The 27,821-nt window shown below is 34.3% G+C and overlaps 1 protein-coding gene across 4 annotated transcripts in view; it reads left to right on the forward strand.

The window, feature by feature from the left end:
* LOC118189460 (uncharacterized) overlaps positions 1–27,821 on the forward strand; it is a 504,436-nt gene that overhangs the window by 325,060 nt on the left and 151,555 nt on the right. Inside the window, exon 1 of one of the 4 annotated variants that reach the window (XM_035360063.2) lies at positions 24,703–24,740. The exons of the other annotated variants lie outside the window; for them this stretch is intronic. Coding sequence (XP_035215954.2) covers positions 24,718–24,740 — 23 coding nt within the window. The 5' untranslated portion in view covers positions 24,703–24,717. Of the gene's footprint in view, positions 1–24,702; positions 24,741–27,821 lie in introns of those variants that run through there. 4 annotated transcript variants of the gene reach the window in all.

Genomic DNA, 27,821 nt, shown 5'->3' on the forward strand with positions numbered 1-27,821 from the left:
ACTTGAATTTGAAGGCACTCTGTTGATACGGGTACCGTACGAAATAAGTGTAGTAATATATATTTGTAATTAACTTCTGCTCTTCCTGTTCAAAAATTCCATTTTGCCTTAAAATGAAATTTATTTCTCAAAACGTGCGGTAATGTTGCATTTTTAGGGCCAATTTCCTAACATACGCAGAGTCAAAATTATGCATAATACCGTCATTATCGTACGGTCATTTCAGGGCTGATTTTAAAAGATTCAGACTGTTAAGGATATTTGCTTACAGCTATAGTTACAGTTATAATGTTACCCGAAAATAAATTTCCTTTTACCGGTAAATTCCTTAAATTTTGATAGAATCTGTGGTTGAAAGGAAATATCCGAAACAGATCTGTTGATCTGCCCATTTTATCTTAGAAAGTTCAAAGTTAAGTAAAGGTTATTTTAGAATTTCCTTTGTCTTGTCTGTGTCTTTATTTTCATTTTTCCCTTACTTCCGCCCCTCGTGTGTTTTCCTTTTTTTATTTCTCCCTACCCTCCCGATCTTTTAGAACTTCTTTTATCGTCGAAGTATTTTCTTTTTCCTCAGGGTTCGACAATCCAAGATTTCTTCCATTTCAGAATTTTCTCGCAGTTCGGCTTTTTTCATTTTTATGCCAATATTCTAGAGTCTCCATATTCGTATACTAGGAATATGAAGACTCCTAATCATCGCGCTCACGCACGCATATATATATGTGTGTGTGTGTGTGTGTGTGTGTAATAGATTTTGTAGTAGAACGCAGGTGATTGTATCCGCAATGAACAGCTAGAATTTTGATGCCGTAGAATGCTGAAAAGTCAAGGTATATTTAATATAACTTTTATTTCAGTAAACATGTTGTGGCCACAAACAAGTTGGTACATTTATTGTGCCTATTCCAGAAAGCTTACATTTTTGATAGATTTGCAGTAAAGAAGCAGTCCAGCTAAGCCAAAGCGGTGAAAGCAAGTGCGTTTGTTCAAAGTAAAATCCTAATTCATACTGAGTTAGTTTTGGTTTTCAATGCATTTTGATTAGATGGTTAATATTGCTGTAAAATTGCTATTGGCTGTTTGAGTTTCATTTACATCATCAGAATTATGTAAGAGTCATATGACATAGATTTTTCTTGAAATGACGCAGTGCAAATAGAAATTACTATTTTTAGAATACAGAAGGGAATTAATTTTCGCTGCTAAATTAATCTTTTTACATATTCTTTATTTTTCTTACACACACACACTTTGAATTTTACTTGAAATGAAAAATGAAATTTAAAATGTGCTTTTTACGAAATGAGAATGTTTGTTAAATTCATATCTATATATATATATATATATGTGTGTGTGTGTGTGTGTATTATACGATGAAAAAGACGTAGCATCGCTGATGACGCAGAACGTAGATCCATATTGATCAAAAAGGATTCTGGTTGAGTAGAATACTAAAATTTTGAATTCGTAATGAACAGCAAACTTGGCAGCCGAGTAAGATTAAATATTTTTATTTCAATTGACGTTTGCAGCCAGAATCTATTTGGCGCTCTAATCGTGCCTGTTCAAGAACATTTATATTGGTACTGTTGCGATAAGAAGAGAGCAGAGGGAAATAGAGTCTTAACAGGAAGAGAGGTAGAAGCTAAAGTGCGCAATTATCCAATATGAAGGCTCACTAAGAGAAGGTGTTTTTTGGTTTAGGTTGCTTATTAAGAAAGATGTTTCAGTTCTCGAAATTCTGAGTTCAGGTTGCGAATTATCTATATCATCAGCATTAGGCAAGCCGTGGCACATAAATTGATCTAGAAATGACGCAATTCAGAAAAGTTATTACTATTTTTAGAATAAGAAAAGGAAGTACCCAAATCAAAAATGAGGAATTAAGAGGCTATTGCTAAATTAAATTATAAAGCTGATTTACATATTTTTTATCTTACATATATTTGTATGTGCGCGTGCGATGATTAGTAAAATGTTCAAGCAATGACGTTGAAGCGCAATAGAAGAACAGACCTGCAGACGTGAGCGGATTAAAACATATATTTTTTTTATTTTAGCTGACACCCATTTACATAGCAAGCAAAATATAACTTGGCGCAACAAGGACCTATTCCTGAGAACTTCAACGGTATCCTGTATGATTTTGAAATATATTTTTGAAGGTTGACAGAGTCTAGCTAGCCAAAGAAAAAAGCGAAATGCCGAGTATTCGAAGACGAAAGGCTACCTCAAAAAGAAATGTTTCGGTTTGCAGTTTCCCATTGGCTAATAAAAGTTTCGATATTCGCTATTTAAGTTTCAGTTTGTAAATTATCTGCTTAATCAGTTTTATGTAAACGATTTAAAGAAGGAATACACATAGTAATTGCTTATAATAAATTTTTCCGAATAACAAATTCGACGATTTGAAAGCCAGCAATGGCATCACTGACGATTTGAAAGTCAGCAATGGTATAACTTGTATTTTGGGGGAGGAAATAAACATTTTTATATCCAGCGCGCGAGACTGTGTATCGTAAATTCTAAAGATATGCTGATTTTAAAATTATTTTGCGGTATTGCTGTTGAACTGAATTTTATGGTTTAAGTGCGAAGAACATGATATTTAATATATAATATAATTTAATTATATTAAAAAACGCCCCTTTGGACGTAATTTAAAATCTGAAACCTTTCAGATTAAAAATAAAAATTATTATTATTATTTATATTTTATTTCTTTTTAAAATTTGGCAACTCTGTAACGGCCATCAAAATATTACTGTATATGGCCATTATAAAAAAGAAGATAATGCATTAAATATTTCGCTCTGTGCAACAACTTCACAATTGTTAAATTGCTTAAGTTCACGCCGGGAAATAATGTTATGAATCTTACTTCACGGCACCAATGTTATATAGAAGAAAGTTTCGCCACCAAGGTTAAATAGTTTACTTCTAGGTACCAGTTATATCTGAAATTCCTATATTGTTAAATGTTAAATATGAAACTACTTGCCGTTAAAGGCAGTAATCGTATAGTGAAACGTGTACAGCATTTTTGCGTTGTGAAAAAAATGCATTCCGGGACCGCGCCGTGAGAGGATCGAAAACATAAAACATATACAAGATATAAAGGAAAAGTTCATATTAAATATATAAAGAAAACATACTGTAAGAGGTTCCAGATTAAATATCAGTTTATTCAATTACAACACAATAAGAAAAATCTTAACCTCATCTGAGAGTCTGTTCATTTAAATTCATAAAAAAACTTAAGGTTTGTCTGGTGATTTAAAAGAAAGGAAAGGGAAACAATTTAAGGCCTGAGAGTTAAATTTTAGATTTGACGTTGTTTTTTTTACTGCTAAGGACGTTTTTGAAAAGCTTGCCTAAAGTTCAAACACACCAAAAAAAAATAAAACTTATCTTGAAGGGACATCTTGAAGCGGAGGACTCTTATCTTATCCCGCGTTGATGTCGGCCGGGCTCATCTTGACACTGGTTCTAAAAATGTAGACCCACTTCACTACTGTAGAACAGAAACAGGAGCACTGCTGCCCAGGACGGCTATCCGCTTGGTCCTGAAAGTCCTATGTCAACACGCAGGTAACTCGTTCAAATTTCGCCGGTCAGAAACGTTGTTGCTAGGAAATTACGGCTCGCCTGTTCTTACTCATCCCAAGAGCAAGCTTCACGGGTAACGTCCCAAGTAAGTTCCAGAGTAACATCCACAAGTCCAGCCAACCAGTAAGTGCGCGAGTCCAAAAGTAAGAGTGTAAGAGAGTCTCGCCTCTTAACCAAAACGCGGCCGGGGAGCATAATTGCCGCTCCCCGCCGGAAAACACCTCTCGGAGTCACTTACATTTTGTCCAGCAAGCCCAAAAATCAGCGAGTCAGTCAGAGAGTCAGCCAAAAGTAAAGTGTGTCCAACTCAAATTTCCTTCTTCTCCTTCACCAAACGGGCTCCCACTATGGCTTCACTTATTGCCCCCTTAATTATGGCAAAATCTTCGTTTTCAACTCCAGAATGCGGAAAAAAGGGTGATCGCGCATGCGCGCCCTTCTTCACTTAGCCAACAACCGGACCCTCAATCGCCAAAAACCTGAATGACTTACATTGAAAGACAAGTAGCAACCTTTTACCTTTCCGTCACGTACTTTCCTCTCTTAAGGTCAACTAACAATGAAAATTCTTTCTCGAACATTCTAAAGCGCGCGAAATCATGACTTGGCGAAAATTGCCTCCCTTTTCCTGCTTCTTTCACAATGAATAAAAGTTTGTACAAGATTTACAAATAGAGGAAAATAAATAATACTCTTTTAAACTAAATAATATTCCCAGAAGCATCTGTCTTTCCCCAAAATTAAAGCCTTAAAATAAATAATTCACAATCAAATAAAAATTAAGATTTCCATAAATCATAAAATCATTCACCTAATTTTTATAACGCTATCAGATAATTTCTCTACATAACACAATATTAGCCCTGCTATCAAGATTTCTTTTTTACTTTATTGTGTCTGCCAGAGAATTCCTTTTTATTTATTTATTTGTTTGAAATGCGCACAATATTAAACTTCTTTTAAACATTTCACCGTGCCGTCAGTTTCTTTATTGAAAGGAATGAAAATCTATCGCTTCAAAAATCTTTAATTTTGGTCCAGGAGAAAAAAAAAAAAAGAACTGCTGCGTGGAGTAAAGATATTAGATTTCTTAGATAATGCATTTTCCGCGAAACTATATGTTCCAAGTAAACGTAGGGGAGGTGTATAAGGATAAATAAGGGTAAGAGAAGTAGTCTACAGAACTGACACGTGTCACTTTGTCTGGGCTCATTCTCCGTCTGAATTCTTCCTCGAAAGAAAGTAAAATCTTTTCCTGCAGAGTTTTAGTCATTAGTTTGTACGAGAATGGTACTTTTTTTCGCGTACAATAATCGCATATAGAGAGAGTATTGGATGCAAAACTTTAGTTTTTGTTCGTGGTTACTTGCGTTCGTATATAGCTAAAAGAAAAAGTTAATTAGATTTAAAACGAAAGCGAAACAGTCAATTAAATTCATGAGTTAATTAAATTTTTGCTCCGTAAAAATTAAATAAATAAAGGCATAAGAATTAGGAATTAAGAGAAAATTCATCCTAGTTTTGAAAGCAAGTCAAAAGGTTTTATACATTTTATACGCACTACCTGAAGGAGAGATTTTTTCACTATCCACACTATGATTTTGTTTTTGTTCTTTGCTTTTGTACGAAAACATTGTGGGAGGCAAATAAATATATTTTTACCCAGCAATATACTTACGGGCGCCCCTTGGGAAAAATTGTCGATTTTTGGCGGTACATGGATACCGAGTTTGTGCAATTCTTTGAATTATTATACACAAATTCAAAATGACAAGTCAAAGAATTGCACAAACTCTGTATCCATGTACACATCGACCTATTTTCACTTAAAAGACAAGTCGGAGAATTGCATAAACTAGGCATTGCGCACTCCCTTGACTTTATCCATGTACACATCGATCTATATTCCAACAAAAAATATATAATTTCAATAATGTACATTTTAAATCAAACAATGAAATAACGTAAAAAAGGAAATTCATCTTAGTACTGCATAAAGGAAATATCCACTTATCTTATTTACAAACTTCCATGTCTTCAGTCAAACAAAATTACTCAACGGCATCCAGAAACTTAACTAAAATTACATGAAGTTGAATCTGTATACTGGCGTCGCCATATAAATTCCCAAAAATAAGAATCAAAATTATCCTCCGTAGTGTCGGTATTCTTCGACGTTCGACGCATTTCTTTCCTACAAACAGGGCACTCATAATGGCTACTAAGTAAACCTTTATTTACACTCCAGTCAATTGATGCTTTTTTCCCGTTCGTTCCAAATCGTACAGAAACTTCAAATTAATCTTACCACATTCAGCCATTCTACCGTATAAACCACAAAACAAGCAATGTACTTCCTAACCAACACACATCACAAACCCTTACAAATCTTTTCCTGTCATTCAAAATGCCGATTAAGTCATAATAGGGTTTCCATAACATTTAAGTGCTCAGTTTACCAAAAATGTAACAACAACTACTTGGCGATAAATGAAACAACATGTTCGCGATAATACAAGGGGCACCCGTCAATCTGCTCTAACCTAAAAATGCTGGTGTTTTTAATAATAGGATTACCGTTGCATGAAAGTGGCTGTTAATGTGTCTGAAACATTTTTTTTATCGTTTTCTTTGCTGTTGAAAAGTAAAGCTTATCGCTGCTCATTTGGCTGCACAGATAAAAATAGTGTGTGTGTGTGTGATTATGGCAAAGCCTTGAGAGCTATCTGCCTAAGGGGAGGGATGCCTTCGTGGAGGACTTTCTAAGGGAAACTGGCTCGTATACACGTTACACATGGGGAAAACCACGAAAACGCCTATGCAGCCAGCCCGTTCGCGGAATTCGAACCTCGGACCGAACTACCAGTGTTCAGCGACTTTACCGCTCGGCCGCTGGTGGGCCAGATAAAAATAGATTTTCCCATTTTGAAAAAAAATTCAAAAGCCACATGGCTGGCAATGATTCATCGATTTACTTTCACCTTCCTTTATGACTTCCATTAATGAAAGTTTCATGCTAGCATATTCCAGCTACATGGTTGATAGAAAAGATATTGACGTACTCGTTTTATATTCAAGTTAAACATAATGTTCTAAAATATAATGTTTAAATCCGTTCAGTGATTGCTTTCCATTATTCGAAGTTCAGATTTTGAGCGTGAAGGTGCAGCTGCCCCTCGCTCCCTATTTTTAACTTCGCTAATTTTTCTTGTCCTTTGTGTTATATGTTTGATCAGATAGCCTGGCTCAGTAAAAGTAGGCGGCCAGTGTAACTTTGATTAAATGTCCGGTTATAACCACGTGCAGTGCTGATAAGAACCACGTGTTTCGGAAACTCCTTCCCCTTTATTTTTCTTCTTTCTATGTATTTCTATCTCCTGATGAGGAGGGACCTTTAGCTGCCCTCGAAATCGATTGAGTGTTTCAACATACTTACGCTAAATACAAAGTTGTTTTTACGATTTTGATAATGTTCTAAGTTTGAAAAAAAAGGAAATTTCAGTTTTGTAATAGTATAAGGTAATTCTCCCGCCTTCTTAGCATGCCTTCGTAGTGTAGTGATCAGCACGCTCGACGCGTATCCGAGAATTCTGTAGTTCGAGTACCGGCGAGAGCTTTGCTCATTTTTCATCTTTCCTGCTTCGAAATAACCTAATGTATCTAGAATAGGAGCTTTAAAATTCTACTTACACTATTAAAATCAGCGCGCGTCTGTCTGTCTATCTGTTTCTTTTCTTTTTTTTTTTTTTTTATATGGCATCATCTCCTCCGGAATGGTGAAGATTTGAGTCTCCAGAGAAGTATCCCCCGATTCCAAAAATGTATGGGAAGCCATTTGAAGCATTCTCACCTTCGTACAAATTTAATCAGCCAAGATATTAATGAAAAACTCCGAAAAGCTAATTTTCCCACTCTTTTTTTTCCGAATGGCAACAGTCTTGCGCGCTGGAGATAAAAATTCGCTTTATTTTGAGATATGTTGCCATGCCCGCTTTCAAATTATAGAATTTGTTAATAAAAAAATTTTAAGTATTACAAAATATGAAATAAAAATAGCATTGCCAAACATTAAACATATTATTACTATATAAGGTCATATTCTGACGTTGAAGAAAGCACGCGATTGCACGTGACGTCACTGTATGACGAAAATGTTTCATTAATGTCAGAATTTTAAATAAATAGCTACTGTTGGCAACATTTTATCTCTCAGGTTAGGATAATTGGAACGATATGTAATTGCCACGTTAATTCTTTATTGATATCGATAAAACGTTTCTATATTACATTAGATTTAAATCACGACGTCATACGCATTAATCTGAAGTGTCAAAAGTTCTTGTTTTCTGGTTTGGCAACAAAAAAAATATTTACGAATTAGCTTTTGCTTGGAAAACATTCTTACTGAATTTTGTTTTATGTTTCCTTTTCAGTTATACATAGAACTATTAAATTCTGCTTTAGCCGTAGCCCGCTAGTATATACTAGCACTTAGCATCTTTAAGTGCAAATAAATTTAACACTTAAAGATAAATGTAAACAGAGACTGCGCTTAAAAATATGTGAAATTTAACACATGTAGATACATTAGAATATTCGAATTACAAACCAGGGTGTCATGTACAATCTTCAGCCTGTTAAAACTTTGACTGTAACTTCTGCACTGAAATTTTACAAGGTACACTGCGAAAAAAAAAGGGGGACGTATCTATATCTTCCGCTCTACTGGACCTCAATGTTAATTGAGTTCGGTATATATTTATTAATATCTCTTTTTTAATTAAACTTATTTGATTCTTCCTTTCACATTTCGAAATTTAGGTTCATTCCAAATAAAATTCACCCGTTTCTAATGATTTATTTTAAAAATTTGTGTTTTTAAATAATTTTTTATAAATATTTCAAAAACATTTTTGCATTATAATCTATAAAATTTTTACCATCATCTTAAAGTAGACGTATTTTTAAGCATACCTCAAATTACAGTTATTTTAATTCAAAATTTCCGAAGATATACGTGAATTTATATACTGGCGCGTTTTGAAATTTGGCATATTTGTTGAAAGCGATGAAACATGAAATGTGGTTGTTCTTTGTGTGACTGTTGTGACTTTGCTAAAATTATGTTGTTTGTTGTGACTGTGCTAAAATTATTTGGAAGTAGAAACGAAGTGACTTTTTTTCCCATTCATGCACATTGTAAAAACGTAGGAACGAGGTATCTTTTTTCCCGCACCAGCATAATGGAAGGGAAAGGAAAATGGGTTGCTACATATTAAAAAGTTCGCCAAGTGGATTATTCGTGGCGTAAACTGAAAAAAAATTGTGCCAAGATAAATTCTTGAATTTCTCCGTAAATTTCGCACTAAATTTTACAAAATTTAGTATCTAGGCATAATTTGAGTCGTAGAATTGAAATATGGAAAAAAAAATTGGTATGTTATTTCAGAAAAAAGTCCGATTTTCTGCCAAAATACCTATGTTAGAACAATGCTATATATAAATATATATATCCTAGGTCGCGCTTTCGAAACATAAAAAACGCAATTTAAATTTTCTCAATCGGCCCAGTAGAACGAGAAATATAAAACTTCCCTCCCCCCTCGCCGTGTACAAGAACTACATTGTTGTACAAGTTACAAGAACAATTCCAATTAAAATCTTCTTCAATTCTGTCTTAGCTTACAATAAAATTAATTATGAATTATAGATGCTGCAAAATTAGCATACTAAAAACAGCAAATGTAATTTAAACAAAAAATGTTATTAACCCACAGCGGCGTTAGCCGAGAAGGACTCCTAATCTAGAAACGGCATTTTCCGTCGAATCACCATAAACAGCTGTATCACTTTTCAAATTGTTGCCGCCAAATATTATCGCCCTGTATTATATTTAAAGAAATTAAATAATAAAGAATCTGCGTGAGTGTATGTATGTGTGTCGCACTGTGAAAAAGCAACGGTACCTAGAGCCATCCAGTTTTGATTAACGTAGTCCTCCGCAGAACACGGACACCTGGAAGCCAGAATTTTGAATTTCGAATTTGCTTCATTATATACTTCCATAATTTGTAAACCTTTAACGAATATTTGATTAACAAACTCAACGATTTCAAAGCGAGCAGTGGCAATACTGTACAGAATATAACAGTTTTATTTCCAACGCGTGAGGCTATCTATCGGAAATTTTGAAGCTATGCTGTTGTTAAATATTTTGGGGGAAAGTACAGAATCACTCACTGCTTGGCGCGTTTTGAAGAATTGCACTAACTCGGTATCCATGTGCACATCGACCTTTGTTCACTTAAAATAACATCCCAGAATTGCACAAAAATGGCATTGCACACTCCCTTGACTTAGCTTCCCTTGACTTATCCATCTACACATCAACCTATTTTCACTTAAAAAGCCAAAGAAAATCGACAAAAATCCAATTTTTCTTACTCTTGTAAAAAGCGCCAAACAAACGCCAAATAAAGAAGTTGGCGATTCTGCACTTTAGCCATATTTTGTTTTTAAATCGAATTTTATGTGGCGTAAGCACCAAGAACGTGGTATTTAATAAGTAAACAGAAAAAATGGTAATAATAAAAAGGGAAAAAAGGTTTGTAAAACCATTTTAGAAAAGTGTACATTGATATGGTGAACCGAGAAAAGAATGGGAAGGGGAATGTACTATGTCAACACTTAACGATTCATCCAGAATTCTAAACGTATAGTGCTATGCTGCTTTTAAAATTTTTTGTAATTTTGCTGCTGAATTGTATATGGCATAAGTGCGAAGAAAAAGCTTAGTAATAAAGCTAAAAAGACAAAAAAAAAAAAAAAAAAAGGTTAGTATAAGTGAGTGTAACAGTAGACCTCTAGACTACGAGCTCAGCGAGGGCATAAAAATCTTAACAAACCCTTTTGCGCAACCGTTAAAATCTAAAACCTTTCAGATTATTATTATTAGATGGAAAATAGCGTTTTAGAAAATTTATAATTAAAAAACAGAGTCAATGCGAAAGTTAAAAAAAAATTACAAAAAAGTAAAACTGAAAGAAGTAATTTTTAATTCATTCTTATCTCGTTTAGCTGTTTTAATAAACGCTTTTTCAGACGGCAGTTTCATTTATTTCATACACAACGCAATGGATTATTTTTCTGAAGTTAAGAACTTCAGTTATCACATCAAAACAATGTGTGGTATAAATTTAAACCTAACAGGAAAAGATTTTATTTATAAATTTTTATTTATCTGTGGACTTCCATTTCTTTCGAGTGCGGAACAGGAAGTGGGTCTGGCTCAAACTGACACATCTTTATATACTGTGGTTTTGTGCGTGATTCTCAGGAAAGTGCTTTGTCAGCTTACAATGAAAAGTAGCTGGAGCTTGTGTCTTTCTTGGGTTCCATTTTTATTTCGGATTTTTGCGATTTCGTGGATGACACCGCGATCTCCCATGATGCATCGGAAAGGATTTCTTCCTAAAGCTGAAACGTCTCTTAAAAGAAAGGACACTTTATTCCGAGATAGGGATTTCACTGCGAGTGTTGATATTTCTTTGCCTTTTGAAAGTTAAGAGGTATTTGGGATTTTAAAAGTTAAGACGTATAAGTCTAATAAATCTATTTCGTAGTTTAATAATGTTACCAATTAAATATCTCACTTCGCCATTTAATGGTACGAGTTTTGTAATAATTTTAGTGAAATTATATGCGAAATTGTAGTATTTCGTAACGTGAAAATCTAAAGAAGCAAAGTTTCGTTGGAAAAATAAGAATACGCGGGAACTTCTATTTGAGTAAAATTCCCAAGCTGGTGACGGTTTTTGCAATGAATTTTTGTCGCCAAATTTTGCGAGAAATCGCCAAAAGTGTTACCATTACTCGCTTTCAAATCGTGGAGTTTCTTAATATTTTTTAATATTTACAAAATATGAAATAAAAGTAGCATTCTCAAACATTAAATATGCTATTATTATATAAGGTCATATTTTGACATTGAAGAAAGCGTACGGTTCCATGGGACGTCATTATTCGTCGAAAATTTTTGGTTAATGTCAGCATTTTAAATAAATAGCGGCTGTTGGGAACTGTCACATGAATTGTTTTATTGATATTGAGAAAATGCTGTTGTATTCCATTAAATTTAAATCATGATGTCATACGTATTAACCTGAAGTGTCAAAAGTTTTTGTTTCCTGGTTTGGCGACCAAAAAATTATTTACGAATTGGTTGTTGCTTGGAAAGAATGAACTGATTTCATTCATATTGAAACGTTTCTATGCATGTTTTTTTATGCATTATGCTTTGGCCGCAGCCATTAAAATCGGAAATATGTTCTACGTGGAGCAAGTACTAAAAGAACACTTAGCTTATTTTACTCTAGGACATATTCACAAGTTGGAGTTCCACAAGGATCATTTTACATTACACAGAGGCCAACCAAGGCCCCACTAGTTAAGACAACTGGTTTTCGTTCTGTTTTTGAGCTTTCACTGCTCAATAAATGGCATGGCTGCATAGTGTTCTCCAAGTTCCTTTAAGTGTAAAATAAATACGAATTCAATTTTACCTAGGAAGTCCTTCGCAAAGCAAACTTCCTAAAACTATAATCCGTCGAATATTTACATTGCAGAGATAAGTAACTATAGCTTGTTATTTTAAGACAGGCATTTCAAGGTCGTACCGACCCTCCCGTCATTTACGATGCTAATGTGTGTCGTCAACTTCTCCTAGAGAGAATTAGGAAATTTTGGGGATTCAGATAATTTCGCAGCAATCGTTACCATCTTGATGAGGCATGGTTTGGTGAAGGAAGATGGCCTCCTCGTACTTATCTTATGTTAGAAAATGTGAAAAGAAAACATAAATATGTGTGGCTTGGATGAATTCAGCTGATCAGTGCTTACGTCGACAAATAATGTTTTCAAAAATGAGAGTAATCGTAAACAATATGAGATCATTGAACAGTCTAATGAGTTTAGTTTTCTTTGTGCGCTTGACGAGTTAGCGTCAACATTAACTCATCAAACAAATTCTTTGAGACAGGTCGCTAGGAATCGCTAGGAATTTAAAACATCACTGGATTCGTTAGAGAAGCGGGGCTTACTAATTCTGTAGTTCTAAAATAACAGATCATAATACCGGGTGACCCAAAAGCCCGTTAACATTTGAAAAATCAGTAATTCATTGAATAATGTAGAGGTAAAAACTGACACACATGCTTGAAAGGTAATGAGGCTTTATTGAAAGCAAAAACAAAAAAAAAAAAAAAAAAAAAAAAAAAAAAAAGCTTAAAACGGCCCACAGATGGCGCTTTGTAGGATAACAAACGCAATAATTAGCATAATAATTGATTTTAGCAAAGCCTATGTTCTTTATCACAGATGTCCAACATGTCGGCCATCATTCATCAGCAATACCTGTAGTCGAGCGACAATGTTGTAAACAGCAATGTAAAGCATATCTGTAGGTATGGTGAGAAATTGCCGACGGATGTTGTCTTTCATCATCCCTAACCAATAATCATACGGATTCAGATCTGAGGACCTGGGAGGCCAAGCATGACGAAATGACGGCTCAGCACGCGATCCTCATCAAACAGTGTGTGCAAGAGATCTTTCACACGTGCAGCAATGTGGGGTGGAGTGCCATCCTGTATAAAAGTCATACCTTCCAGCAGATGTTTATCAGCCAGACTAGGGATGATGAGATTCTGTAACACAGCAGTGCCCAACCTTGTGCGGGCGGGCACAAGTGTGCTCGCCAGCCCGATTAGGTACTATGAATAAAAAATATTTTAAAACTAACCATTCATTTATATTTCTTAATTGTTAAAATATGGTAACCATTTAAAGTCATAAGAAAGACGTTATAAAATAATTGATTGCTGACTGATGGACTTGATAGCGAACATGGAATCTTATTGCTTCATTCCGATGTTAGATGGCTCAGCAGGGAAAAAGTACTTCAACGATTTGTAGAACTTCTTTCGCCAATAAAACAGGTTTTGGAATCCGGAAACGAAAGTTATAAAGAATTTCACGATAATAATTGGTTATTCGATCTGCATTTTCTCACGGATATAACAGCTAAACTGAACAAACTGAACGAAGATCTCTAGGGACAAGAAAAGAAAAAAAAAAAAAAAAAAACCTTTTCAATTGACTGGGACTGCAACTGCTTTTCAGATAAAGTTACATTTGTGGATAAATCAGATGAACGAAACAAATTTCAACCATTTTCAGAATTTATCAAGCCATATAATAACAATAAGGCAACTGAAACAGAGAAATACTCGGAAATCCTAAATGCACTGAAAAATAATTTTGAATTCCGCCTCTCTGATTTCCATAAAGTTCAACCAATATTATTATTCATCGCAAAACCATTTGCCCAAACTAATATTTCAGATGTATCACATAAGATTGGAAATATGTTTAACAAAAATATGAATGTTTTGGATATGTGCTCACGATAGGCAGGCCGAAGGTTGGGCACCACTGCTGTAACATATGAGCGCACCTCGCACTCGTTGCACTGACAGTTTGAGTAGCAGAGTCACGCATTTCCTCGAAGAAAAAGGGTCCGATCACGATTGATGTGATAAATCCACATCACACCGTGACCACCATCCGGAGCAGAGGATAGAAAAGTGACAAACTTATGAAGGGACTGATTCCCTCGCTGACTACGGCTCATTTCATATACGATTCTCGTGCTGCGTCAGTGACATTTTGCTGCCCAGCGCCATATGTTGCCCTTTTCTTGTATTTTTTTTTTTTTTTTTTTTAACTTTTGCTTTGGATAAGACCCCATGCAATTTCAAGCATATGCTTCAAGTTTTACCTCTCTACCTATATTATTCCAAGAATTATTGAATTTTCAAATGTTAACGGACTTTTGAGTCACCCGAAATATCCATTCCTTAAAGTCAAATGTGTAAGGAATAAACAACTCAAATGGTAAGTACCAGAACTGAATGCTTGTAAAATGTTTGAAACCATTTCATTATTTACGAGAAATGTAATAATTGGAAGTAACATCTAATAATAACAACAAAATGAGTTTTTTGTCAAATAAGTTAATAAATTATACCATTCTAAAAATTTAAATATCAAAAGAATTACTTAATGTTCAGTTTTTCCCGGCGAATATTTAAAAATGGAATCGTATTTAAATAAGTTTACTCTTGAGTAAAAATGACTTAATTATTAATTGTCTTTTATTTAGAGCCTTGTTATCTTTTTCATGTCAAAAAATTTTTAAACCGAGTGAAAATATTTTGTCGGAATTCTCTTTGACTTGCTGCTGCATTCACAAAAACTTCCAATCATCAAAAGAATAACGTAAAATAAATGACTTTTTCGTTTTTTTTGCAATTCACAAAATTAGTTTTAGAATTTTCTTTTTAATACATTTTATAAGAAGTATTTTCCCAGAAAAATAATCGTAAAAATTTTCTAAACATGTGTGCCGAAATATCCGTTTTGCATTTTACTCTTCTTTTTTGTGAATTTAATGGAAAACTAATCAAATGCTTTTTAACCATCTTTCCAAAAGCATTTAGAAGAGTGAAATTTTCATCGCGTCATGCGATTATGATAAATGGTGGAGATTAACGCAGACACAAATGAGAATTTCGATTACGATTTGCATTTTTTCGATTAAGATTCTTCGCGACGGATTAGCTGAAAATTTCTTTCGCCGTGCCATTCGCAGATGTTCTCTAATGTCATTATTCATCAGGACTCACTCAATCGTGTGTGTCTGTGATGATAAAAATCTGCATTTCTTTTTGTCTATCTAATTTGCTTGATTTGCATTAAAATTCCGCTTTGGTACGTTGTTTTTTTAATTAAAAAGGAACGAATTTATCTTTAAAGTATCATTTTATCATAATAAGCATAACTTTGCAATTGAGTAAAAATGTGTGGCAGCACAGTTTAGAAAATAATGTCGTTCAATATTGATAGAAAATATATTTTTTTTTATTATTTATGATTGCTAATTGAAACAATGACAGGGCCTGTTCTACGAAATTTTAATTAAAACATTAATTAGCAAAATATTGATCACTGCAATAATAAATCATGTATTTTCAACAGTAGAATACATGAAAGATGGCCTACCAGCGGCCGAGCGGTAAAGTCGCTGAACACCGGTAGTTCGGTCCGAGGTTCGAATCCCGCGAACGTTCTGGCTGCATGGGCGTTTTCGTGGTTTTCCCCATGTGTAACGTGTATACGAGCCAGTTTCCCTTACAAAGTCCTCCACGAAAGGCATCCCTCCCTTTAGGCAGATAGCCCTCGAGGCTTTGCCATAATCACACACACACATGAAAGATGAGTTATAAATTTTCTTATTTTTTTAAGCCGCTTTATATTGTTTTTGTTTCAATTGTACTTCTCTTTTTTTTAGATATTCTCCTGTTTTCCTTTTATGTCATCTGTTTAAGAAACTCAGTGCCACCATAAATGTTTAATGCCCCACGAACTTATAAGGATATTTCGTTAGGTTACACGCGGTGCTTCGAAGTGCGTTAGTATTGTGGTATAGCAATGCCAAGCGCACTTCTAAGTTTGTTAGTTAAGATTAGAAATTTATTACATTTTTATTCGTTCAGTTCTCTGTGGTTCTTGGCGTAGTGCCGGCAAAAGTATTTCATTATCCTAGAACCTAAATATATTAGTTGAATCATTTAAATATCACCTCACAAATTGCCGGAACGAAGACATTCCATCTAGCAGTATTGCAACTACTACTGAAAAATCACAACAGACTCCCCGCCCCCAAAAAAACTGGAAAGTCTCTACAATTCGAACATATTGTAAATTATGCTATGAAGAAAATTCAGCGGAATTTGTATGGAGAAATACCTGAAAAATTGCCTAAACAAGTTGCCACATTTGGTGATATCTGCGGAGAACAACCGTTTTCGTGTTTACCGTGTTTCAATAAAATCCATCAAAATTAAATTAAATTTTTAAAAAATTCAAGTCAACAGCAATATCACAAAATATTTAAAAGAACATATCTTTAGAATTTTTGATACACAATCTCTCGGCTCTGAAGAGAATTTTTTTTCCCGTACAGTGTTGTCATTACTCGCTTTGAAATCGTTGAGTTTCTTAGTCAAAAACTTATAAATGCTTTACAAAGTATGAAATAGATAATAAAACAAATTCCAAATTCGGGCTTACAGATGCTCATATTCGGATGAAGACGAGCGTTATTCAAAACTGGATGGCTGTAGGTACCGTTGTTTTATCAAATGCGAGAAACATACATACATTTATGCAGATTCTTCATTATTTAATTTCTTTAAGTATAATACAGGGCTCTAATATATGGTGGCAATAATTTAAAAAGTGATTCGCCATTTATAGTGAACCAACGCAAAATGACAAAACGAAATTAATAGCTCTTCTGGACAAATTGCGCCTTTGAGCTAACAATGTAATTTTTTCTTTTAATTGTATATCATATTTATCGCTGTCAATTACCAGCGACTGATCAGTCACTGGTACTGAGGCGACTTGAACGAAAAATTCAGTGTCAGTCACCAGCAACTAATGTGGCCGTCAACATGTTAATTTCCTGTAATTAAATTCTTTGAAGATCAACTTTGAAGATCAACTAGATGCATGCCTTATTGCTAGTTACACCTATAGGATTCTGCAAGTGTAGAATCTTAAATAAATATTCTTCAGACCTTAATAGAGTAAGAAACGAGTTATTGTTCTAGTCTGAATTAAGATGGCAGCGTCTTATCAAGGTTAAAATAGCCTTTTGTGTTGAGCGTTTTAAATTAACAGTACTACAGACTATAACTTCATTATCTGCGGGTTTTAAATAACATAAGACGAAGTTAAATTGAGTGAGCTCAAGTTGTCAAGTAATTAACGTCGGCATGAGATAAATGGCTAATCTGGAATATAAATTCTGCCAAACTGGACGTGGCTGCAAGCGAGGCTGCCAAAAGCTCTCAATCTTGAGGGACACCCCCCTCCCAAAAAAAGTTAATTGTACAGTTTCAAAACGTAACAATTAGTCAATTAACATTAAATCCTACGCACTTTTATTGAAGAAGTTGGCAGAACAGGATTATGTGGCTCCCACCAGCGACTACAGCCGCTGAAGTTCCGCCCGGGGCTCGAATCCCGTCAAAGGCGATGGCCGCATGGGCGTTTTCGTAGTTTTCCAGTGTATACGAGTATACACTGGAAAAGTGTAAACGAGCCAGTCACTTAAACAGTCCTCCTCGATTTTATTATTATTATTGTTTCTAATTTTACAAATATAAAGTTTCCAGAAACAAAATCACAGAATATAATTGCTCAGAGTTTCCATTTTAATTAATGTGATGGGTGCGCTTGACGTGTTGACGCATTTTTTTTTTTTAGTAATTTACATAAAATTGCTTAAGATATAAATCAACTCATTAAAAATATTCAGCCTGTTTCTTGCTTTCCTTGGTAAGTTAGTGACTTGACTAAAGCTTACTTCCACTAAGTAAGAAGACAATGTCAGTAACATTGGTTCGGTAGCTGCTTTTATTTTAAGATAATTCTCTCAAATGATTTAAATTTCAAAACGTAAAGTCATATATCAATGAATAATTAATGATGAATTTTATTAATAATTTTATTTGGAATCGATAGGGTTTTGATTTTGCCGATCAATTGCTATTGCATCTTTGGCTATCGACCCCTTGATCATCATCATTCATTAAAATTCCATCGAGCCCATGGGGTCAATATTGACCCCACTGGACACCGCTGATGTGTATGATTAATGATATTTCGATACATTCGTGTAATGTTTCTCGCTTTTGGACTTTCGGCTTAAGTCATCGCAGAATCAATGTCCAGATATTCTTGTCATCCATCCTATCTGTAGGAAGAAGTACACAAGAAAAGTTCTGCAATTTGTCACCAATTGCATAAAGCAAGGATTACATGCTCCAGAGATAACGACTAAAACCTATGATGGATGCTCCAATACGTGATGTGGTTTCTTTGATGAATGGTATTTATTGCCCTCCTCCCCCTTTTTGTGATGGATGAAGAATAACGTGTCCTCTTACGCTCATACATTCCGTACTTAAGCACGCAGATGGTCTCTAGTGTAATCACTTTCTCACACATGGTTGTCAAAGTGGCGGATTGCAAATATGGATCCGGATTACGTACATGGCAAATACCGGATGGCTCTAGGTACCGTTGTTGTATCACAATGCGAGAAACATACACACGTTCACGCAGATTCATTTTTTAATTTCTTTAAATTTAATAATACAAGACTCTCATATTTAGTGGCAACTATTTAAAAAGTCAATCAACGTTTATAGTGAATAAACGCAAAATACCAAAACGAAATCAATTGTCCTTCTGGGCAAATTGCCCCTTTGGACTTTTTAAAAAAAAAAAAAAAAAAAAAAATATTCCCATTATTTTTCCTTTTTTTCTGTTATGCATAGTTTCCCCCTCTGAGGACTAATTTATTGTTAAACTTTATTTCCTGGATTATTTTTAATCAGCGTCTTCAATTTGTATGTGCATTTTTGTTTTAGCACTTCATCCATTTTTTCCCCCTCGAATTTATTATCTGAAAGGCATTGTGTGCATATTCTTCGTTAAGCTGCCCAGTCGCGACAGGGGCTCTTACACTAAAGAAACATTCCAAACATGTGATTTCACCTTACGTCTATTATTTATATTCCTGTTCTGTCTCCGTGGGTCGGTGTTTGGTACACCAGAGTACCTTAGCGACAAGGCTCTATCCCTTATGAACAGTTTTGCGAATTGCGAATGGTTTGATGAAATAACCTAATAGATATCTAAGGTAATTTGTTTTTTATAATAAAGTTTTTAAATGAATAATTAATAATTTAGAATTCATAGTTAAGCCAGAAGTTAGGAAATGCTAGGAAGTGTTAAGCGATGTCGAATGAATGCAGGCCAGAAGTCGTCGAGCTGGTGAGCGTGTGGATAAAGGTGAGGTTAGGCGAACACTGGTAATTTGAATCCGATAAGTAAGACATAAATTCTATGAACGTAAGACTAAAAAGAATGCATTGCAGATACAATAGGAGGAGATTAACATAAACCTTAAAGGCATTATAATAAATATTACGTAATATATACATTCAGTTGGGCCATGGGCCTGTCCATATTTGCTAGGTCATTGTAGTCATAATTGCAAATCTTAATTTCCGTGTTGTTAATTGTTTTCTGTCTTTCATGGAAGCTTTTAGCAAGTTTATAATAATGTGAGCGTAGTTCCTCCATACCCAGTTCTTCATAAATTCTATTGTTGCGGTTATATCACTCCGCTTTAATTATTTGCCTAAGAACAGAATTTTGGCAAGTCTGTAATTATTTCCTATTACATTTTTTGGTATAGGCCCAAACTGGACTAGCAGAACATCGTAATGGACGGAGAACGGACTTATAAATGAGTAACTTGTCAATGGATAAAACACTGTTTCGAGCAATTAAAGGATAGAGTTTAGCTTTACGAACTCGAAACTTTTGGATAATAGATGTAATGTGTGGAGCCCATGTAAAGTTTTGTTGAGGATCACCCCGAGATAAGATACCTGCTTGGCCCAAAGAATTTCGGTAAATTGTTGTTCAGGTTTATCATATAGTGGTGTCTTTGGTGTTCTTGTAACTTCGGTATTCCTTCTTTTGCAAACTGTAACAAGTGTTTGGATTGATAACTTTTTTCAGGTTGATAGCTGCAGAGATTGTAAAGTTGAAAATACTCCCAATCTGTAACCTGTACCTTAAGCAAGGTGCATGAAATTCGTCCAGCTCTTTTTAAAAGGAAAATTCGTAATGAAATCTTTGGCTCTGTGAATAGAGACAGATTGTGTTGACATAGGACGACAAATTGTATAAATCATATAGAAAAAGGGCGTTACCATCAAATACAATACAGTAAACTGCATGAAATTTGCTTGCCATATTTTCGGAATGAGTTCTTCTTTAATATTTAAATTTTTTAACCTTAATGTTATAGTGAAACGAGTCAGAGGAAAGCTCTGGCTGGGACGGTTGGTTGACTATAGATCAGACAAGTGAGCATTAGCAACAACAAAAACATGTCTTAACTACTAGTTGCACCGCCTGCAGATTTTGATTAGTTGCAAATTTAAACCACCCGAAAATTGCAGGTTTTAATCACCTAGGAGGATGACAATTCTACACATCTTCAGGATTTGATTAGTTACAAGCGTCAGTCGTCCGATAGTGAATGTTTTGTTCGCTGTGAGAATGATAATGTGTCACTGTAAATGTGGGTTACCAATCACTGCAAGGAGATTATAATTAGAACCTCTTTATAATAATTTGAACAGCAATACTGTTTCACATAATTTTTATTACAGTCATAATTTGGTTCAATGAAAATGTACGTGCAAGTACTCGTAAAAAAAAATCAACCTATATTTAGCGTCGAATGAACCCTTGTGCAAAATGTAAACTTTATATTCCCTCTATAAATCTTACACTGAAACGTTATAATAAATGTAGAACGTTAAGTCTGTAATATTAGTTTCTAATTCTATAATACCATGTCTATCTTTTATTTTTTATGTATTGCATTGAAGACATAGTAAGAAATGCCTCTGCGTTGAGGACTGGATTATTTAATTATGGCAAAACACACGAGGGTTTTCTGCCTAAAGGGAGGGATGCCTTTGTGGAGGACTTTCTAAGGGAAACTGGCTCGTATATACGTTACACATTGGGAAAAAAACGAAAATGCCCCTGCAGCTAGCCCGTTCGCGGGATTCGAACCTCTGACCGAACTACCAGTGTTCAGCGTCTCTACCGCTCGGCCGCTGGTGGATCCCTCTGCGTTGAGGAAAATAAGTTGTATTTTCACCTCTCTTTCTGCCCACCAGCGGTTTAACGGTAAAGTCTCAGAACACTAGTAGATCTGCCGATCTGCTCGTGGTTCGAATTCCGGCGAACGGGCTAGCTGAATGGACATTTTTGTGGTTTTTCCCATGTGTAACGTGTATACTAGCCAGTTTCCCTTAGAAAGCCCTCCACGAAGGCATCCCTCCCCTTAGGCAGATCGCCTTCGTGTGCTTTGCCGTAATCAAATAAACTGAACCTGTTCGGGAAAAGTGCGTTTTGCTCTGCGTTGCGGCTGAAAATATAACTAAATTTCCGGTTTGCAGACGTATTATATGTTTTCTTCCAAGCGTATACGCATAAAATCAGAGACATACTGCCTGAGACATCTTTGCTTTCTCCTTCGTTTCGTCTGCTATTACTGTCTAGACATTTACAACCACACAGATGTCTATTTTTACTGTTCTCTAGAATTCTATTCAGTTGAACGGAGGCGGGGAGGTGTAGGATAAAACTTAACCCTAGAAGCTATATTAGGAAATTACTGATAGAAATAAGTGTGAATAATATTGTTAAAGAACTTTTTGTATTAAAATGTACTTTTTGTATTTGTTTTATTTAAATTAGTCAAAATTTGATCTCATACTTACCCTTAATACTATAGAATAATTCTTTGTCTAGTTTGAGTGCGTAGGTGTAATTAATACACATAAAGTTTTCCGTAAAATTATAGACAATGTATGGTAGATATCTGCTCATTTTGAATTCCATGTTTACGTATTTCTCTACTATTGCCGTATTGTTTATCTCCCGCCACCATATGCACATAGAGAAAAAGTAAAAAAAGGTAATGGTTTCTATCTCAAAATTGGGTAGTGCGTTTTCAGTGAATTAGCACTAATTTGATTCAAGTTTTGATTATTTTTAGAATGATATCTGTGTGCCTGTATGTGTGTGATATTTTTTCGCATGCGATAACTCTTATATTAAACTTTCCAAAATTTCCGTTTCCCGTATTTACGTTTTCTGCATTCGTATAAAGAGTTGATTAGATGTGGGGTAAAACTGGAGAACCAGAAGTAGTACTTGTAGCCGATAACAATTTTTAATGAAAAAATACATTATGAAGCATTCATACTTTTATATCGATGGGAACAACATATGAGATCTGGGCCAAAATGGATAATTGGATGTGATACTTTACTTGAAGCTCCGAACAAACTTTCCCAAAAAATATATGAGATAATACAAAACTTCTCAAACTGTGTATCTAAAATTGGTATGTGATTGAAAATAGTATGCTGTAGCCGGCGCAGGCGATAAAGTCGCCAATAATGGTGCAACTGACGCCAAACTTAATATCCTCGCTGGTAACCTTTTACGCGTCATTTTCAAAACAAGAATTCTGGCATACAATTACATAGAAGTTTTACCAGATAGTTCAATATTATGCCTTAAGGCCATTCGCGGTAATTAAATCAATTAGGATGCAATCACACCGCTCACCCGAAGGCAAAAATATAGAAAAGGCAAAGTCAAGGGTCATCCATTCTAATGAAAATGCACTAGCGAAGTAAAGCACTGCGGTTTTACATAATTTCTTAGTAAACTATTCGTACGAATTGAAATAATTCTTGGATTTAAACTTGTATTCCAAATTAAGATTTAACTTGAAATTAATGTAGATAATGACTGAGAAAATTAGATTTTTGTACCGTAGTTTGTATGAGGTGAGATCACTTGGGATCACGTGATATGAACCGGCGAATCAGGCCTTGAATTAATGCCTTTTTACAAATTTAGTGTCTTTATTTATTGGCCTTTTACAAAAGTTTAAACGATATTAAAATGTTTATGCCTTCAAATTAAAAAAAAAATCTTAGAACTAAGTTTAGTTTTTTATGTGTATAATTAGCCTTAGATATTTTTATGTATATACTGTGTATGTTGTCGCCAATAAAGTCTGCTTGGCGAGATTTGCGCCGGCGAAACGGAAAAGTACCCATGTGGTAATTAGGAGCGTTAAATGTATACTTTGAATTATGCTAAATGCAACCAGCATTTCTTGCCAAATTTGCCTACAAAAATTAGTCACCAAAACCGTTGCCAGCTTGGCGATATCTCGCCAATTTAATGTAAATTTAGACCGATAGCCATTTACCACGATGTTACACTTGCTGCTGTAATCTTATTTCCTTCGCAAAGCTTCGCTTTTTCAAGCATTTCAAGTTACATTATACATTAAAATATGCATGAAAAACAAAGTCTAATGACAACGATGAAATTGTATACTAACAGACAGGTCTTTATTTCTTTTTATGTACGGCATTTTATTCAAATGGAAATCAATTTTAAATGATAATGTACATTTTAATATTTTGACGAGGATTAGAATCTCACATAAATTTATGTACTTTATTTGGTTTACATATTTGCATTTTATAAGCAAAGTTCTGTATTTTGTATACAAATTTATGTACAAATATTTGGTTAAATCATAAGTAATAATCTCATTCGAAATTCATTTATTCATCAAATTTATATTCAGGCATTTTTGTTTTTGAATGCAAATTTATATACAAATATTTATTTAAATAATTAATAATTATTTTTACTTTGAAAAATGTTTACTTTTGTATACAAAATTATGTTGTTTTACGTTATAAAAAGTGCAAACGTATGATTTTTGAATAGATTTTTTTAAATTTCATTTAACAGAGAAGAATTAATTTTTATCATTTGGCAACGGTAATGAATGATAAAATCCACTGCTAAATATTTAATTGATTACATTCTAATCCACAGTTTCTCGCAATGCAATTATTATTTTTTTTTTTTTTAAATTTTTATTTATTTAAGATTTGCGTTCTAAAACTACCCTTTAAATTTTGCTTAATTTAAAATTTAGGTTGTCGTACTTCAGCTTTGAAAATATTTAATTGTAGCAGGCTTGTTGTTAGACGTCATTACCAACTAAAATGTCCAGAAAAAAGAAAATAATTTTAATTTCAACAAAGAGAAATTTAGCGCACAGCAGAGCGGAAACAGAGTTTGGGTAGATGTCCAGGTGACGCACACGTGTCACTGGCAGTCATTTTTTTTCCCTTGCCATTTCCCCCCTTCCCTTCCACGATACCCTTTCTTTCAAGTAACAACATCCGTCCTGCTCATCCCCTGCGACATCCATTTAGCTGGATATTGTTTGCTCGCGTTTTTGACGGCATACTCCTGGCGAGTTGTCACGGATTCATGTTGCTGCATTCTCATCAGACGTAAGTTGGAATACAATAATCCTTTGCCATTTCTTTCATGCTCTTTTGTTGTTTGTTCCTTTTCCCTTTCTTCCTTTTTAAAATATTCTTTTTTCTTTCCTCTTGAGCATTGAAGAAGCCTGTGGCTGAATTGTAGATCGCGTGCCAAGAAAATATGATTGATATTTGTAATACGCTTTGTGGCATCAAAAAATAATCTTAGTTGCAATTCCTCAGCTGTTTTGTGATTCAGTATCGTTTTATTCTACAGTTCTTTTAAATTATTTAACGTTTAATATTTTCTATTCCGGTTATTTTAGTTTATTTTAAGCGATTTTTGATTTTTCAATTAAAGTACAGCGAAATAAATGTGAAGTGATATAAAGTTAAATTTATTGTAGTATATAAGATGCTTAGAAAATTATCTGGCAAAAAATGTACAGGCAAATAAAAAAAAGATAAGAGTAAATAAAACAGATTTTGTAATAGAATGTGTGTGTCTAAATGGCGTGTTGACGATGCTGTTGAGTTCGAGATAAAAGACGCCCTGCTGGCGTGAATTACTATTACCCGTCGGGTTTTTGAGTGATCTGCATTTTATCTATACAGCACCCTACCTCTACTACTTCAACGCGCCATCATGGCGCACACATTCCATTGTAAAATTTACTTGTTTTGGTCTTATCTACCTGCCTTTTTCATTTTTGCCAGATATTTTCCAAGCACCTTGCCTTATTGGCCACCTTCTAAAAAAATTAGTTATTTATATGATAGTAAGAAGAAAATTGACAAGAAAAACAAAGAAAATTGAAATTCACGAAATTACTGATCAATAAATTACTCCGAAAACGAGAAATTAAATCTGCAACTACTAAATAAATAAATAAAAGTAAAGTAAAAAATTTAAATTAAATAAAAAAAATAATAATAAAATCTGAAAGCCAGCCTTTATATTACGCCCAAAGGGTTGCTTTTTTAACGTTTTTGTGGGTTGCCTTTATTTATTAAATGTCATGTTCTTCGCACTTTAATAATTGAATTAAGTTCAACAGCAGTATTGCAAAATAATTTTAAAATGAGCGTATCTTCAGAATTTCCGATACACAGTCTCGCGCGCTAAGGATGTTTGTTTTTTCGTACAGTATCGCAATTGCTCACTTTGAAATCGGTGAGTTTCTTAATCAAAAATTCGTTAAAGTTTTACAAACTATGAAAAAGATTATAAAAAAGTTCCAAATTTGGGATTCCAGATGCCCATATTCGGATGGAAACGTATGTCATTCAAAATTGGATGGCTCTAGGCACCGTCGTTTTATCACAATGCGAGAAACATGCATACATTGATGCAAATTCATCATTATTTAATTTCTTTAAATATAAAACAGAGCGATAATATTGGGTGACAACAGTTTGAAAAGTGAACCGGCATTTTTAAGTTTTTAACGCAAAAGCGAAATTAATAGCCATTCTGTGTTGACGCCGTTTGGGCTAAAAAATTTGTTAATTAATTAAAATAAAAAATTAATAAATACATTTTTTTTTCAAAACATCAGGTGCCGGTTTTTTTCACGGTATTAAGAAACTATCTATATAATGTTTTTGTCTGGGGTATCTTCTATGACCTCACTCAAGAAACTTAAAAATAAAATTTATTAAACAAACCTCTACTGCCACCTCTTTTAATCCTTCCCCCCTCCAGCTTAGAAGCGCATTTTATACTACTAGCGTCGTTCTTCATATATTATCTGCTTCTTACTATTTTTAAGCTTAGAACCTTTGTTAACTGGCCTCTATCAGCCGAGAACTCTGTAAACCGAGCCGGCAATCAATGCAAAAAAGTCATTGGGCAAATGTAAATAACATAAGAAGCGTCGTTCAGCGAAAATCGGTAACATTCGGTAATTCTGTTATCGGTGATTGTCTTCCGGTCATTTAACGGCATTCCTGTTGTGCATTAGGATAAAAACATCTGATGTGTACACCACATGACTTCTTTGTGCAGAGTATTAAATTATACGCATTTTTTGCTGCATTTCATTTAAACATGTTTTCTCGAATTTCGTTAGAGATATAAACCTGATTCAATAAATTCAGTTCTCACTTAACGACGAGGCGAAAAGTATATAAAACCTCAAAATATCTTTATTAAAAATTGAAAAATATAAAACACCAAATACAGTTAAAACAATTTTTGCAATTCAGATTAGACTTTCTACACAAAAACAATCTTTTCGGCCGGCGGGGAAGAAGACAGAATTCTCAGTGCACAAAGCTGCAAGTTTTCTTTTGGTCCCACTCGGCAAAAAGAGAGTGGAGGTGCAGAAACTGACTTGATTCACACTTCTGCTGAGTTTCAAATGTAAACAAATATGGCTGCTGTGGTAAAAAATATAGGTTAGCCGACTTAAACAACTTTTAAATTGTTGATAATCCTGCAACTATTGCGTGGAAGATAACTAAAGGCATAAAAACTTTAACCGGAAAATAAGAACAACATAATTCAATCATTTTTAAAGCAAAAAATGCAAAATATAACAACATTGTAAGAATTAAAAAAACTGAGCTCACGGAGCCGAGTAACAGAGCGGGCCTTTCAAAATATATATATGTACATATTTATATACTTTCGGTGCGGCCGATTGCAACGAAAAAGGGAGGTGCACCATTACATGCTATAGCAGCCTTCTGTACAACATTTCAACGTTCTGAGACTACTCGTTTTTGAGTTATGTGAGATGTATACATACGTACGGCAACGAAAACAATTTCTTCTAAATTCATTTGAAATCAGTTTTATAATTTTTTTAGAAAAAAGAGTTCTTTATTCTGTCCTTACTTAAAGACGTCACGCAAAAACATCGTTAAATTGCATTCGATAGTGGTCAAAATGGATATTTTAGATGAAATGTGCTACTCGAAAATTTTCGCGATTACAATACTTCCTTTCTTCGTACAAGGAAATAAAAGGTGTTGTTTGCATGTGTTAAAACAGCGATCGTCAACCCTTAGAACTTCACGCACCACTACATTTATAATTTTATATTTGGCGGACCACTAATATGAATTTATAAAAAGGTAAATACATTTATACAATAATCAGAA

This window comes from Stegodyphus dumicola, chromosome 2 (genome assembly GCF_044657685.1).
Source record: "Stegodyphus dumicola isolate Sdum_Otavi_A_Nest chromosome 2, ASM4465768v1".
Taxonomy (NCBI): Eukaryota; Metazoa; Arthropoda; class Arachnida; order Araneae; family Eresidae; genus Stegodyphus; species Stegodyphus dumicola.